Consider the following 15933-nt stretch of genomic DNA (forward strand, 5'->3'; position numbering starts at 1 on the left):
CCAGTTGTTTGTTATTGAAATATATTATTGTGGTCATTATTATGTGACTTAAGATAGGCTCAAAGGTTTACATGCTCACTGGGTTCTACCTCCTCGGTATGTAGCCATTTGTCAATACATAGGATCCAGCGAGATGGGTTTAGGGCATCACAAACAAAGTGATCAATTCAGGTATGGTGCTTGCCATTTTTAGCTCTCATACAATAGTATTAATTTTAATCAATTCACAATAAATAAGGTATAGTTCAATTCTATAGTATCATATAAGGTTGAGTGAGTACATCCACGCAAGAAGAGATCAACCATAATTAGCATAGGAAGCAAGTTCCCTTTCATTTGTGAATTAATAATCATTCCAATACAAAGTGAGATCATGCATGAAAAGGAAACAAACATTATTATTGTAGTAGCAAGCATTATGATCAAGGAACCATGGATGACGCATGCACATAAATGAGAAATGGCTCAGCCAAAGATGACAGCAATGGGGCTTCGAACGACATGGCCACCTGATGTTGATACCCACTCTAGTTTTCCTTCAGATATCATGCCCTTAACAGGAGTTGGTTGCACAATGGTTATTGTGACATTGAAACTTAATTGCTGGTTTTGAGCAGAGAAGTGGAGTCTATTTATAGAGAGGATCAAGCTTGCATTGGCTGGATGAAAAATTATTGGTGTGTAATCAGAATTGGCATTGCCTACATTGGTCACTGTCCTCATAATAGTCTCATTTGGAGAGTTGGAACTCAAAGTTACCATGATGGAAGGATAATTCAGTTGGGATGGTTTGATCTTCTTCTCTTTAGCACAATCCACTTTTCTGCTATTGAAACGTTGCATATAGGTGGGATTATAATTAAGAAAACACATGTAGCCAATGTAATCATCGAAGTCACGGTCGTAGATGAGGCCTGGATCCATTGCTTTAATGGGATTGATATGTCCTGCTCCTCGATCAAAGATGTTGGATGCCTTCCAGGTTTTCATGTGAATGAATGGATTCCCAGCGAGATCAACATCATCTGCAGTTGTTATTATTGCTGATTGGATGGCCGCTGGAGACCATGATGGGTATTTCTTCTTGAGCAAAGCCATGACTCCTGCTACATGAGGCGATGCCATGGATGTGCCACTTTTGAACCTGATGTTTAAACAGAGTGATTAGTGATAGCCAGAAAGTGATGTAACTAATAAGAAATTTATTATGCTTGTAATACTGGAAATAATTATTGAAGGGACCGCCTTTGTGAATGGATGCTCCGAGAATCACATGGCCAGGTGCAATTACGTCTGGCTTCAAAATACCACCATTCCATATACTAGGACCCCTTGAAGAGAAGCTACCGATAGCTGGAGCTGGGCGCCGACCGGATACTTGCCCTTTGAATACAAAGGTAGCATTGGGAGGTGATTCTCTGGGTGAGTTGTAGTACTCCAGTATCTTCTCGGCATCGTCAGAGTTGACATGAGATACTGGAAGAACATGTTTGTCATTTTGGGTGTTCATTATTAGACCCAAGAGAATCATGCCTGCCCCACCACCGGAGAGAACAACACGTCCTTTGTCAACATTTTTATTACCAGCCTGGCATAACACTATCTTATTTGTCACATTGATCCCATTCAAGGAACCACTCAAGCAATCTAAAGCCTGTGTTTTGTTGTTAGCTCCAAGGTATATAATTGGAAGGAAGATGGATGAGTTGAAATGAGTTGGCTGGTAAAACCCAGTTTCTCCTATAAACTCTTCCCCATTGCCCAGCTTCACTGCTGCTGCAAGCCTCCTATCTAGCCAGCTTGCGCCAACTACTGTGAGCCAAGGCGCAGTGTGACTTAAGGATTTTGGCTCTCCATCATTGTTACCTGCGGAGACTGAGACAGAGATATTCTTCTTTGTGGCCTTATAGCCAGAGAAGGCAGCTTCATCATTGTAAAAGTTCGCAGTTTCATTGCCGCCTATAGAAAAATTGATGATGTCCACTCCGTCAGCTATTGCCCTATCAAAGCTTTTCAGGTTATCAGCTCGTTTATAGAATGTCTTGTAGATAGCTAGGTGAGCTCTGGGGGCCATCCCAGAGGCTGTGTACTTGAAATTGCCAACAACCATGGCATCCTTCACAAAATTCCCGGTGGCTATGCTCGCCACGTGGGTCCCATGTCCACATGTGTCCAGTGGTGGTCTATTTCCATTACTGCCATTTCCATATGTTCCACCCCCAATGATTTTCATGTTACAAGTGAAGTTGTTGAAGTTGCAGCTTCCATTCCAGTTGGCCGGTTTTGCAGGCATTTGATCGTCAGAAAATGATGGGTGGTTCAGTGGGACACCTGAGTCTATCACTCCAATGATGATGCCTTCTCCCATGTTGGATTCCGTGTGCCATATTCCAGTTGATGGATCACTTAACCTCAAATAATGAGGGCTGTACGTGGTCTGGGTTGTGATCTCTGAATGTCCAACTCTGCATGCAGGAAGCCATCCATGCATTGCATGGCTTTAACTTCATTAGGTGTTAACCTTGCCGCAAATCCAGTCATTACTTCGAAGTAGGAGTACACTAGCCGCAGCTCACCGGAGTCCAATGTCAAGTTTGGAAGAAAGGACTTGTGCCAGCTCTCCAACTCTTCATTGCCTAGGAGCTTCCTCGTCTCGGGCTTTGCTAAGTGAATGATGTACGTCTTGATCTCATTGTCGTTTTTGCCCTCATCAGCCTCTGATGGAAGCATAATATCACTTGTTTCTAAAATATGTTCACTCATAGTAAACAAGAAGATGAAGAAGATGACCAAGATGGAAACCTTCATTATCATAAGAGTGAGAATTACTTGAGGACATCTATCTATGCATATATTAGGCTCTCTTTCTCACTCTTATATATATGCATAGGTAATGAGAACAATTATTTGTATGTTCCTTTGAGGAAGGTATAAAAGAGGGTATCATGCCCAATGGCAGTAGACATTCCAATAATTGATGGGGAAAAAGTTGGGAAGACAAATATAATAACAAGAAAACTACAAGAAATCCATTAATTGCGATTTTCTTATTTATTTTAAAGGTCTATCAATTGTGGTCATCTTTAAATGAAGGTAGGTATATATACTTGAACAATAAACATATATTATCCAAGAAAGTCATAATAGAGTGAAATATCTTCAAAGTGCTGCAAGAAATCGAATAACTATGATACATGATTTTAGGAGAGAATTGTCTATTGTTTTTCTCCATCCACCAAATGCCAAACCCACCACAAATCAAGCATAGGATGCTTCCTTGGGAACCAGCAAAGAACCAAAACGATGGACATACACACTATAAAGTAGAAGGAAGAGCACAACCTTACATACAAACAAACTCACTACAATTAGAGATGGATTAAAATTGAAGACCCCGTAATTGCATGTGTTTGGATCCAACATGGAATAACATGTATTTGCTTGTTTTGGCTTCATGAAAATGATTGACTTCATCTTTCATATCCTTCAGAGAAGGAACATGGTTTAGTTAAATCAACAAGTACAAATGAATTTTGTATAAATTTATTAAAATCCTCAATAGATAATGATGTTGTTACTATTTAATTTGGGTTGAGAAATAATGTTATATAGTCAAAGGGTTCATAGTCTAATGGAATTGGCTAAATTGCGGAAGATGTTGGCACAGAGATTCAAGAGTCCTGAGTTCAAGTCTTGTTGTATGCAGTGGTGGTAATAGGTTCCCTGTTCAAATCTCATGTCACTGAGTGAGAACCCACAGGTTCAACGATTAAATTCTTAACCTGTGAGCACGGACCTAACCATATGCGTGCTTATTGCATTTTTAAAATAAAATAAAATAAATAATGTCATATGTTTTTATTAATTTTTGGATATAAATGGTTTGAATTTCTTTTTTTTAGCTAATAAGTATTTTTTTAGTGCTATAAACTTGCGGCTAGAAATATAGTATTTGTTAGAAGATATTAAGTTGCCATAAATATTTCATGAGTACATGATATTTATTTTTGACAAAATATTAATATATGTGATAAATAATAATATTTATACATAAAAGGAAAAAGATGCCTTTACAATAACGAAGGACAAATTTTATTACAATGAATAATTTATAAACTTCTGAATTATCTCCAAGTCTTAAATTATTATTATAATCACAAATTTCTGATGTTACAATGTCTAATATATAACATGTGGTTTCAATATATATATATATATATATATATAGAAATGGTAATTTAGGATGTCTCCAGATTACTGTTCTTTAGAGATGTCCCTCTTACAACCGTTGGATTATCATCCAACGGTTGTTTATTTATATAAGTAATGTATATCTTTTTTTACTGTTTATGATTACTATTGAACACTGTAGAACGTGTTTTGCACTATTTATGATAATGATAGCCGTCAAATTATTATCCAACGGCTACTGTGGACGTCTTAGATTTGAAATCTAAGGACACCCTAGAATATTGGTCCTCATATATATAATAAAAATAGTGGAGAAACAATTTGTTTTAATTTGGGAGTTTAATGGTGTTTTTAGGGAGAAAAGTGTCCTTTATAGACTTTAAAAATGGGCCTGGTTGACTCAGCCTGAGCACGGGTCACCTTATATGTATTAAGGTAAATATGCTTGTCAGATATATGCATGCGTGTGTATATATGTATATACCATGCATATATATATATATATATATATATTCTTTTAATAGATTTCCTTGCAACTTTGCAATCATTTTATCAGTGTAAAATGGGTCCGCACAAGGGATGGCATCGGGTTAGGTCCAAGTTGGATTTTGCCTACCCAGGTCCTATCCCCTCTTCCCTGTCCACATATCCTCCTCCAACCTCAATACGCGCCTGGTTTAAAAAATGTCAACCCATAATAATACTCGATAGAGAGTCAGTACTTTTAAAGATCTCTACCCCCTCCCCCACATAAAAATATTTAATCAAAAGTATAATTTGTAATAAAATCATGACAAGTATAATTTTTTGACAAGCACCAAAAACATGGGGGGAAAATGAAAAATTTCAATCGAATATATTAAAATTTACACATCTTTTTCCAAGTGACACAAAACAATATTAAAATAAAAATTGAAATTTTTGATCTAACAAAATAGCTTTTTACGTTTAGGTGACCACCATTCATCATAATTCATCTTCTGATCTATGAGTACATTCACTTGCTAATAATTCATCTCCATTAAAACAAAAGAATTTTAGAATTCAAAATATGAAAATTATATAAATTTGTACCAAATATCTATATATATGTAAAATTTTATTTTTATCTTCATTTATTTTATCGTGTAAATTGGCATAATCTTTGATTGCTTTATTACCCATTCCTATATAAACCATATGAAATTTAATGAGTTACTAATAATGAAACAACAACAACAACAACAACAACAACAACAACAATAATAATACTTAATAAAACATGTAAATAAAAAATTTTACCTTTATTATTATTATTATTATTATTATTATTATTATTATTATCATTATTATTATTACTTTAACTTCATAGCCAACTTCTGGCACACATCAAAGCCCCAAACAATAAAGTCCACTATGATGTGGGCTTTGTATTTGACAATTAGTATTGAATGTAGATTCGGAAGCTATGATAGATATTAGAATTTCTAACACATTAATTCTTTGAAATTGTATTTAGTGTGAGACACTTAACTTCATTCAACTTCCACCACAACAAAATATCAAAACTAGCTAATCTTGGTACAATAGCTTCCTTCAAATAAAGATTGAGCTTTGGCTTACCATGTGATGTTTTCTCCCTTTTCTAATGCTCAAATGCATCAAAGTTATTCAATTAATCATCAATTACACTATTATTAATGTCTTCAAATGGAGAGCTACTATATTCTTTACTTCACAACTCATAATTAGAAACCAAGTTATATAGAGCTTTCAAATTCTATTAAGTTTGACAAAAACATCGATTGAATACAATTTATAATAATAATATTCAAATAAACTCATTTTTTATTTAGGATCTAACACCATAGCAACTTCCATAATATCATAAATCCTACTTGATGAGTGCATGAAAACATGTATTTGGATATTATAAATTTCCGTACTTAGCTTGTCTTCTAGCATACATTTTGTTATATTTGTACTCTATTGGGTATTTAAATTGGAATGAGTAGGCATTTATATACTTGGGACAAAAAGAATGAAAATTAGAGTGAATTAGAGAGAATGAGCATTGATGCACAATTCCAATAAAGAGCACGATTAGAGCACGAACGTGCTTAGGGCATGCTGATAGGGACTAATGTCACCTATGAAACACAAAGCACATGCCGATCAAATAATATAGTGTACTAAAAGTAGGGTTGTCAATCCACGAGGAACTAGAGAGTATTAGTATTAATTCACAACTCATCAATTAGCCAAAACTTAAGTCATAGATGTCAAATCTAGTATGAAAGCCATGAACTCAAACATGAATAAATATCACGGCAAGTCAAGCATGAAAGAAGGGCGTTCGGGCAAAGATTTCCCATAGGGTTTGATTAGGCTCAAAATAAGGTTTCACTAGATTTTGCAATACAGTTGAATCGACAGAGTTCCTAAATCATATTGCATCTTTTGTCAAGGTGAACAATAACTAGTCCCACACAGTGATAATGCAGACTACTCTATGACTGCATTGCACTTAGTGAACTCTACCTAGAGATAACTCAGATTCAATGAGTGCCAATCCCTCTCTCGAGGCCATTAACCCTAATCCCATACAAAACAAGATTGTGATCTATTCCTAATACCCACTCACATTCTACGATTGCATTACGATCAATACCCTAATGTCAACTCTCTTGAAAGAACCACCGGGAGAGAAATTTTAATCTTGAATTACTTTATTTTTAGGCGGACTCATGGTTCCATTCAATTATGGAATGTCTATACTAGGTGGATCTCTCGATTTATCACACATGTGCATCAATCATGAAACTCCCTACTTTTGTTGTTATTGACTTCAAGACATGAAATAGTGCACAATTGAATTCAACATCAAAGTATTGTAATAGATTAGTTGGTACAAGTTTCAAAATCTACAACCATTGCTATCAAAAGGTAAACTCTAGATTCTATTTATGCCCAAACGCCATGAGGTTTAGTTCTCTATTAGAGGAGAACAATCATATAATTCAATCAATACAAAGAAAGCAAATGAAAACATTAAAACTCCCTTTAAGCTTCATCGCCTCGAAGCGCTGGTGAATCTTGCACAAATCTTCATCAAGAGCCTCCGACAACTTGTCTCGATGTCTCCTGTAATGCACTAGACTATGGGTGAAGCTCTCCAAGATGTTGGATTGCTAGAGAAAGGCATGAGATTCTTTCTCGTCTCATTCTTTTCTCAGCCGCCAAAAGTTTTCCTAAAAATCCTCAGTAAAATCTTTTATACCTAATCCCTTAGGGGCAACTAACAGGCATAAGAACAAGACTGAAAGAAGCTAGAGCTGATGGATTGCATGCCTTACAGGTATCTTACGGTCGTAAGCTCCATGTGTAATATCTTCTGTCTTGGTGTTATGGTCTAGCTTATGGCCATAAGCACCGGACTGTAATTATCTCTGGATGGTGCTTGTGACTCCCTTTCATGTATCCTCCTAGTAAACTCCTCTGGATGAACCTTATGCTCTCATTTACAAGAGTAAGTCCTGCCTGTAAGCCCTTATGTTTGAAAGTTATACTCTTGTTTATGGGCATAAACATGCCCGCAAGGTTCTTTAGAGCAGGTTTACAGCTGTAAGGAGACCGTAAGGTGTTCTATTTAGTATATTCTCTTGGTCTTGATGTCGAGAGAGCTTTTTCCCCGGTTTTGCTTTGAAATTTCTTCTTTTAGCTCCTTCCAGCTCATTATGCATTGCCCGTGACCTAAAATCAATTTTTACACCATGTTAAGCATCATCTTCCAAATGAGTACTATAATCCATGCCAATTAATCTTATAAAAGCCATATAAAATATGCTCACTTATGCACTTATCACTTGCAAATCAGTGGTGTACAAAAATTGCTAAGCACATCGAGAGCATAATCATTCTTATCAGAGAACGATGGTGCTTAAAGAGCATGGGTATGCTTTTTAATGGTGCAAATTTTTGGAATTTAAAAAAATTAAGAAAATTCATGCCCCTAGTGCCTACACCAAAGAGCACAACCCAAGAACACCATAAACATGGATGTGCACTATCTTTTTACCTACAGAATGACTTGACAATTGGGTTTTTAGAAGGAAGTTTTAGTTTTTGGCTCAAGCCTTAGCGGAGGCTAGGGTTTCAAGTAGAGATCAAAATGAAGCCAGTCTAGGATGAGTTAGTGCTATGATATCGGCACTCTATCTAGGATTGAAGGAGAGGTTGACGTTAATCATCAACTTGAGAGAAGCAATGAAGCCTTTTTCCTATGTTTTCATTTATATCTCTATTTTTGGATGTCATTATGGGTTCATGTAATATGAGAGACTAAACCTTTATTGATGCCTTGGATTGATAAGCTTTGAGATCAACTTGTAGTTGGAATCCTTTTTTTTTTCTTAATATTAGCTAGTTGATGTATTTCTTGTGAATCAACTATGTGTGGTTAATTGTTGTAATTGCTTATACTAGAGCCCAATTGCATTTTTAAGCTACATGATTAGGATTGAGAAATCAGTTATGTATAGGTCATGATAGATGATAGAGAGTGAGTGGATGCCTAGAGAAATGGTGTACAATGTTAAACTCTATGGATTAGGGTTAAAATGAATAGTGGGATTCACGAAACCATCTAATGCAATGATAGATCGGATTGGCGACATATGGGATTAGGGATTAGCCGTCTTGAGAAAGGGGTTAATCTATTTTAGGAGTCTCCTTACTTTAAGAACACTTAACACTTAGCCAATATAAGGAGTCATTTGTAAGGTAGTCTCAAGGGGATTCTTGTCCAAGGTACCATGGTCTTATCTTGATTTCACCTTAGACTTTGGCTTTGCTATCTACTTATTTCGCTATTTTTCATTGTCTCCTTAATTACATGAGAGGCCATATAGAATGGGTTGAAACTCGTGCAAATTCTTGTGTGTTCCCATAGGAGGCCTTATACATCATCAAGCTTCGAGAATATGGCTTTTAACACTCTCTGTAGGCTTTAATGCACCCACACGTGACTCCACTCCAGGACATTTAGAAGCCATAGTTGTCAGCACTTCTTAGAGAGCATTTCTCATTATGGAGGCAAGGTTTGGACATGATCACAACAAGGAGAGGATAGATTTTGAATATCCAACATTGGAGCACAACACAACCTCAAAAGGAGCAACGTTTTGGGTAGATTAGTGCGGCAACCTTGGGTACCTTCAACTTTCTTTTCTCCTCAACATCATCTCATAAAGGGGGAGTTTAGAATTTTTCTCTTTTTCTTTATCATACCTTCATTTTGTTAATTTTGTGTTTATATTGAACTAAACTCCCAAGGCCACCAGATGACGGTGAACCTTGGGATGAACATGTGATTGATGGATGTTTGGTTTGGTTTAATACAATCTCATTGTTTGAGATTTAATCTATAATACTTGTATGACTTGGATTGTATTACGGAGAACTCCATAATTCATGTTTGAATTGTGTATGTGAGAAAGGTTATTCCTTTGCACTAGGTGATGCATAAATTGAAAGGGTTTTGATATGTCAACATAACTGAGACCTGGGGTGTTGGAAAGTCCTCTTCAGGGAAATTCCTATGATAAAGACTCTTACAATGTAATAGAATCATTGGAGAGTTAGTTATCAATAGATTTAAGCAACCTATAGTAAGGTTTTAGGGCTAGTTCATGCTATAGTACTGTATTGACACACCCCTTGCAAGTGCGTAGGTTGTTAAAGTAATAAAGTACCCTAGTGAGTGGGTAGTCGTATCCACAGGGAATGGTGATTAGAAACACAAGAACTGCTACTTAACTATGGTAAAGATGATTCAAATTGGTGTGAACAATATCATTGTAAATAGAAATACAAAGAACAAGAAGGAGACGCAATAAAATGATAGAAAGACAATCGATAAAAAGTGGGCCACCCGGACATTGCTCACTCTAGGACTATTGCTTCCAGTGCAAGACCGATCATTATATCTCCTAAATGATGTTTAATGAGTGGTGGAAATCCTTAAACACACGGTCCCAAACCTAAGGTCAACCGTGACTAACCCTACGCTATCCACCAGCGGAAAGAAATGCTCTCGACGCCTCACACTGTGCAAGGTTGCATAAAGCTCTAGGGACTCCAAGTGATAAACCTTATTTCCCAATCTATATCTAATCCTTTGGTCTAGGCGAAAGACCCCTAGTCACGATTAAGCCCCAGCATTAAGGATTACTTCGATGCTTTACTCTGTTGCTTGAGCAACTAAGCCCCAGTGGAGTTCTTCATTTAGCACTTCACTCTATTGTGACCGCAAAGAAATCTTGGAACATGGAGGTAGGATAAATCACACTCGAAGGGAAATGGGATGTCTGCTACCTCTCAACACACCCTCTCAACCCTCTCCAATCTAGCTTTATCTAACCCTTATGATGTGTCACTCATCCACAAGGATTACCAAGATGGATTCTCAACTCTAGTGTCACTCTAAGGGAAAATCACTTCAATAAGCATTCAAGATTGGAACTCAATTAGAACATTAATTAAAAAAACATAATGAAAGGTCAATTAAACAAAATCATCCTAGGGTTTACAAGTCCAAGGACCCACTTGGGGTTTAGCTCTCCATGGAGCAAGATACAATTAATAATTAAAATGAAAGTAAAAATATGCAATCCATAAGTAAAACCCCCTTGTAGTCCGTATCGATCGTATTGTGGAGTAGCATCGTCTTCTCCAAAGGTTCCCTCGTCAAGTTTAGGGCACACCTCGTCGAATCGATGCCGATGAAAGCTCCCCCAATAGCTATCTTTCGAAGGAGCATGATGTTGAAGGCACGCCTTGTGAATCTCCAGGAATCGAATTTCCAGCGCGCTGTGAACAATAATTGTTACAGTGATTTGCTACAGTACAATACTACAGTACTTCGCCAAAATGCTCCCAAATCCACACCTTTCATTGAAGCCACATGAATGGGCACATATCTATGTGGTAGATCGCGTTGTCTCTACAATAAAATCACATTTGACGAAGATCTTGCTAGTGTTGTACAAGTCGGAATACATGAGCGTGACTGCCTTTGTGCCCCTCCAATTTGCATGTTCACACGAGCACAATGGAGGTTGGCATAGACTCACATGTCTTTGAGCACAACGTTTGTCTTCACGCTTGTTCACTCCAAAGATTTCATCAACAAATTGCATCCACGATTTACTTTTGGTTTTTTTCTTTCATACTTGTCTCCACAACCCTACATGCACAAAAAAACACAAATATACATGCATAAGCGATGAAACCTGATAAAAGCAATGCTCAATGTAAGAAAAGAATACTTTGTATTACTATTACACAAGCACTTATCATGTATCTATATTATTGCTACAATATCCTCTATAAAGAATGCCCATTTTGTCTTGAAAACACTCTGCAATGCATTTTCGAGCCCTAATAGCTTCTTTCATGCCCTGTAGATAAAAATATAATTAATTAAGCCTAGCATCAATCCATCAAAAACACATGCAAAATGTATAAAATAATACAATTAAAACATGCACATTTAGACACTTATCAATTCATCTTAGAGATCCCAAAGTCTAAACACAACTTTACTATACCAAACCATATTCTTGGATCATATTAGTAGTCTTACGGGGATCCACATCCGGGGTCATCATTTCCTATACATATATCCTTTATAGATTGTGCTTTGCTTGAAGCTTCTAGTGCTTAGTTTTCTTAGTTAATGTTGGTTCAAAATACCCTTTAGTCATTAGGCTAGATAATAGGTGAAAAATGAGTAATAATAATTTGTTGGCCGTGAGGAATATGATCCTCATGCTTGTGTATGAGTTATTACTTGACTACTTGTGCACTTGCAGTGGGCAACCATCACTTTTGTTTTGAGCTTAATTTCTCTTCTTCATGTTGTAGGTAACATTACATGACCAGAGGAAACTCTTCTAGACTTGTGGAGTAAGATCTTGACATAGAATGCACGATTGAACAAAGGTTGAGAATGTCATTGATAAGAAAAATAAGAGCATTGGAAATAAGTATGGAAGCTAAGAAATCAAAGATAATGGTAAAACCATAAAGTATTTCTAACTATGCAATACCGAATTTGAATGGTGCCACCTCAAGCAATGTTAGACCACTAATTGTGGCAAACAACTTTGAGTTAAAGCCAAATTTCATACAAATAGTTTAGTAGATGTGTCAAATTTGATGGATTTCAAGATGAAGACCCATATGCTCATGTGAAGAATTTTTTTAGAGATTTACGACCTTTCAAGGCCAATGGATTGTCTGAAGATGCAATTTTGGCTTAGCCTTTTCGCATTTTTTGTATGAGATTGAGCCAAGCAATGGCTCAATTCAATATTATAGGGCTCGATTATAAATTGGTCTTCGTTGGAGTGGAAATTTTTAATGAGATACTTTACTAGCCAAGATTACTAAGCTTCAAAGTGGTAGCACCTTGATAAATGCATAATTAAACAAAATTTTATATTGTTCCATACACTTAATTGCCATGTATTATGGTATTTATTTGGAAGATGATGCTTAACATGATGTAAAATTAATTCCAGGTGACAGGCAATACATAATAATTAAGGGCGACCTAATAGAAGCAATTTTGAACCAAAAAAGAGGAAAAAGCTTTCTTGACATCAAGGACAACAGAACAATCTAGACAATACACTTTACTACCATAACTTACAGCTGTAAACCTCATCTAGGGAACCATGCAGGCATACTTATGCCCATAAGCAGGAACATAACTACCAGATATAGGGCCTTATGGGCAGGACTTATGCCCATAAGCCCAAGGCATAAGGTTCATCCATAAGAGTTTACAAGGAGCACATAGGCCCGTAATAAGGGTCTCAAGCACCTTCCAGAGAAGTTCATGGTTCAGTACTTATGACCGTAAGCTGGATTATAATAATGAGACAAAAGACCTTACAGACTGAACTTACAGCTATAAGATATCCGTAAGGCATGCGACCCATAATCTGGAGCTTCTTAAGGGCTTGTTCTTACACCCATAAGTTACCCATGAGGGGTTAGATATTGAGGGTTTTAGTGGATCTTTTGGCGGCCGAGCAAAGGAAGGAGAAGAGAAAGAATATTAGGCCTTTCTTTAGCAATCCAATGACTTAGAGCACTTCTTCCTTGGTTTAGAGCATCATTGGAGCCATTAAGGAGAGTACTCGGTGATGTTTGTAGGAAATTGGTGGAAGATTGACCGACACTCTAGGGTTGCAAAGAGTAGAGGGAGTTCTAATGTTTTCATTTATCTTCTTTATAGTGATTATATTGTATGATTTTGTAATGGAGAACTAAACTTATTGGCATTTGGGTATGGATAGAACCAAGGGTTTTGATAAATGCTTGTGTATTAGTAATACAAAGTATTATTTTCTTACATTGAGCATTACTTTTGTCAGATTTTATAGCTTATGCATGTGTATTTGTGTTCTTTTGTGCATGTAGGGTTGTAGAGACAATAATGGAATAAAGGAAACCAAAAAGTAGATCGTGGATGCAATTTTTGATGAAGTCTTAGATTGAACAAACGTGAAGACACAAGTTGTGCTCAAAGACATGTGAATGTGTGCCAACCTCCATTGTGCTCGAGCAAACATACAAATTGGAGCGGGCACAAAGGCAGTCACACTCATGTGTTCTGACTTGTGCGATACTAGCGAGATCTTCATCAAATGTGATTTTATTGAAGATGCAACACGATCTACTGCATGGATGTATGCCCATTCATCAGCTCGCAGAAATTCAATTCCTAGAAATTCACACGGGCGTTTGGAAATTCCACACGCCCGTGTAAATGCCCGATTCTGACCCTATTTAAGTTGCGATTTCAGATGTTTTAGGGGATCCTTTTCTGATCTTTTTCCCATCTTTTCCCCACCCTTGGAGGTGCTCACAACTAAGGTTTGGAGAGACTTTACCTAGGTCTTGGGAGTGGTTCTACGACCTTCGACACCGCGTTCCTTTGAAAGATAGTTATTGGGGGAGCTTTCGTTGGCATCGATTGGGCAAGGTGTGCCTTAGGGTTGATGAGGGAACCTTTGGAGAAGAGGAGGTTACTCCACAAGTCCATCGATACGGACTACAAGGGGGTTTTACTTATGGATTGCATGCTTTTACATTTGATTTCAATATTGATTGTATCTTGCTCCATGGAGAGCTAAACCCCTAGTGGGTGCTTGGACATGTAAACCCTAGGATGATTTTGTTTCATTAACTTTTCATTATGTTTCTTTAATTGATGTTTTTAATTGAGTTCCAACTTTGAATGCTTGTTGAATTGATTTTCCCTTAGAGTGATACTAGGGTTGACAATCTATCTTGATAATCCTTGTGGATGAGTGACACACCATGAGGGTTAGACAAAGCTAGGTTGGAGAGGGTTGAGAGGGTTGAGAGGGTGAGTCGAGAGGTAGCGGAACATCCCCTTTCCTTTTCGATGTAATTTATCCTACCTCCACGCTCCAAGAGTTCTTTGCGGTCATGATAGAGTGAAGTGCTAAGAAACGAACTCTGCTGGGACTTAGTTGTGTAAGCAATAGAGTGAAGTGTTGAAATAATCTTTAATGCTGGGTCTTAAATGTGATTAGGGGTCTTTCGCCTGGACCAAAGGATTAGATCTATATTAGGGAATAGGGTTTATCACTTGGAGTCCCTAGAGCTTCTTGCAACCCCACACAGTGTGAGGCGTCAAGAGTACTCCTTTCCGCCGGGGACATAATGTACGGTTAGTCATGGTTGACCTTAGGTTTGGGACCGTGTGTTATAGGATTTCCATGACTCATTAAACATCAGTTAGGAGACATAATGATTGGTCTTGCAATTGAAACAATAGTCCTAGGGAGAGCAATGTCTGGGTACCCCACTTTCTATCTATTGCCTCTCCTATTATTCTCTTGTTTCTCTTTCTTATTTTCTTTTATTTCTGTTTGCATTGATATTGTTCACACCACTCTTGAATCATCTTCACTATAGTTAAATAGTAATACTTGTGTTTCTGATCACTATTCCTTGTGGATACGGCTACCCACTCACCAAGGTACTTTATTACTTTGATAACCCGTGCACTTGCGGTACACACATGCGAAGGGGTGTGTAATGACATAGATGATAGAGGATGAGTGCATGCCTAAGAGAAAGGGTGTATGGCATCTAACTATCTGGATTAGGGTTTACCTTAATAGATGGATTCATAGAACAGTCTAATGTAATCATTGGGCAATTGTGGTTGTTCTGTGGGATTATGGTTTAGCCACCTTGAGATAAGGGCTAATCTATTTTAGGAGGCTATAGAAAATTAATTGCAAGGAAGACATAAGTGAATTCATGTAAAAGGTACCTTGTTGTTATCTTGATGTCACCTCAAACTTTGGTTTTGCTATTAGCTTATTTCATTATTTTCTTTGTTTCAAAACTCATTAACAATCATCATTCAATCCATTGGTTGGATAACTAAAGAAATATTAGTGATACACCCCTTTGTATACGCCTCGCAAGTGCATTAGTCTTTAAAAAGTAGTAAAGGGTACCCGAAGGTCGGGTAGTTGAATGCAAAAGAACCGGTGCTCCTAATATTGATTGTTCTTCTATTATTTAGTTGATAAAATTGATTGATGTCTCTAATACTAATTGAAACTATGAAGAAATAAAAAGATGAGATGGATAATTAAGGGTATATCAAGTGTTATATAAGATGGTATCTCAGACACAATCCCCTCA

The 15933-nt window shown here is 37.0% G+C and overlaps 1 protein-coding gene across 1 annotated transcript; it reads right to left on the minus strand.

The window, feature by feature from the left end:
* Window positions 1-320: 320 nt before the first annotated feature.
* LOC120260766 (subtilisin-like protease 4) lies at window positions 321-2831 on the minus strand. Its single transcript, XM_039268327.1, has 2 exons — window positions 1221-2831; window positions 321-1144 (listed from the first exon to the last, which is right to left on the minus strand). Exons 1-2 carry the CDS (start codon window positions 2489-2491, stop codon window positions 466-468), a joined length of 1950 nt encoding a protein of 649 aa, XP_039124261.1. The 5' UTR covers window positions 2492-2831; the 3' UTR covers window positions 321-465.
* Between the last annotated feature and the right edge of the window lie 13102 nt (window positions 2832-15933).

Source organism: Dioscorea cayenensis, chromosome 5 (genome assembly GCF_009730915.1).
Source record: "Dioscorea cayenensis subsp. rotundata cultivar TDr96_F1 chromosome 5, TDr96_F1_v2_PseudoChromosome.rev07_lg8_w22 25.fasta, whole genome shotgun sequence".
Classification (NCBI taxonomy): Eukaryota; Viridiplantae; Streptophyta; class Magnoliopsida; order Dioscoreales; family Dioscoreaceae; genus Dioscorea; species Dioscorea cayenensis.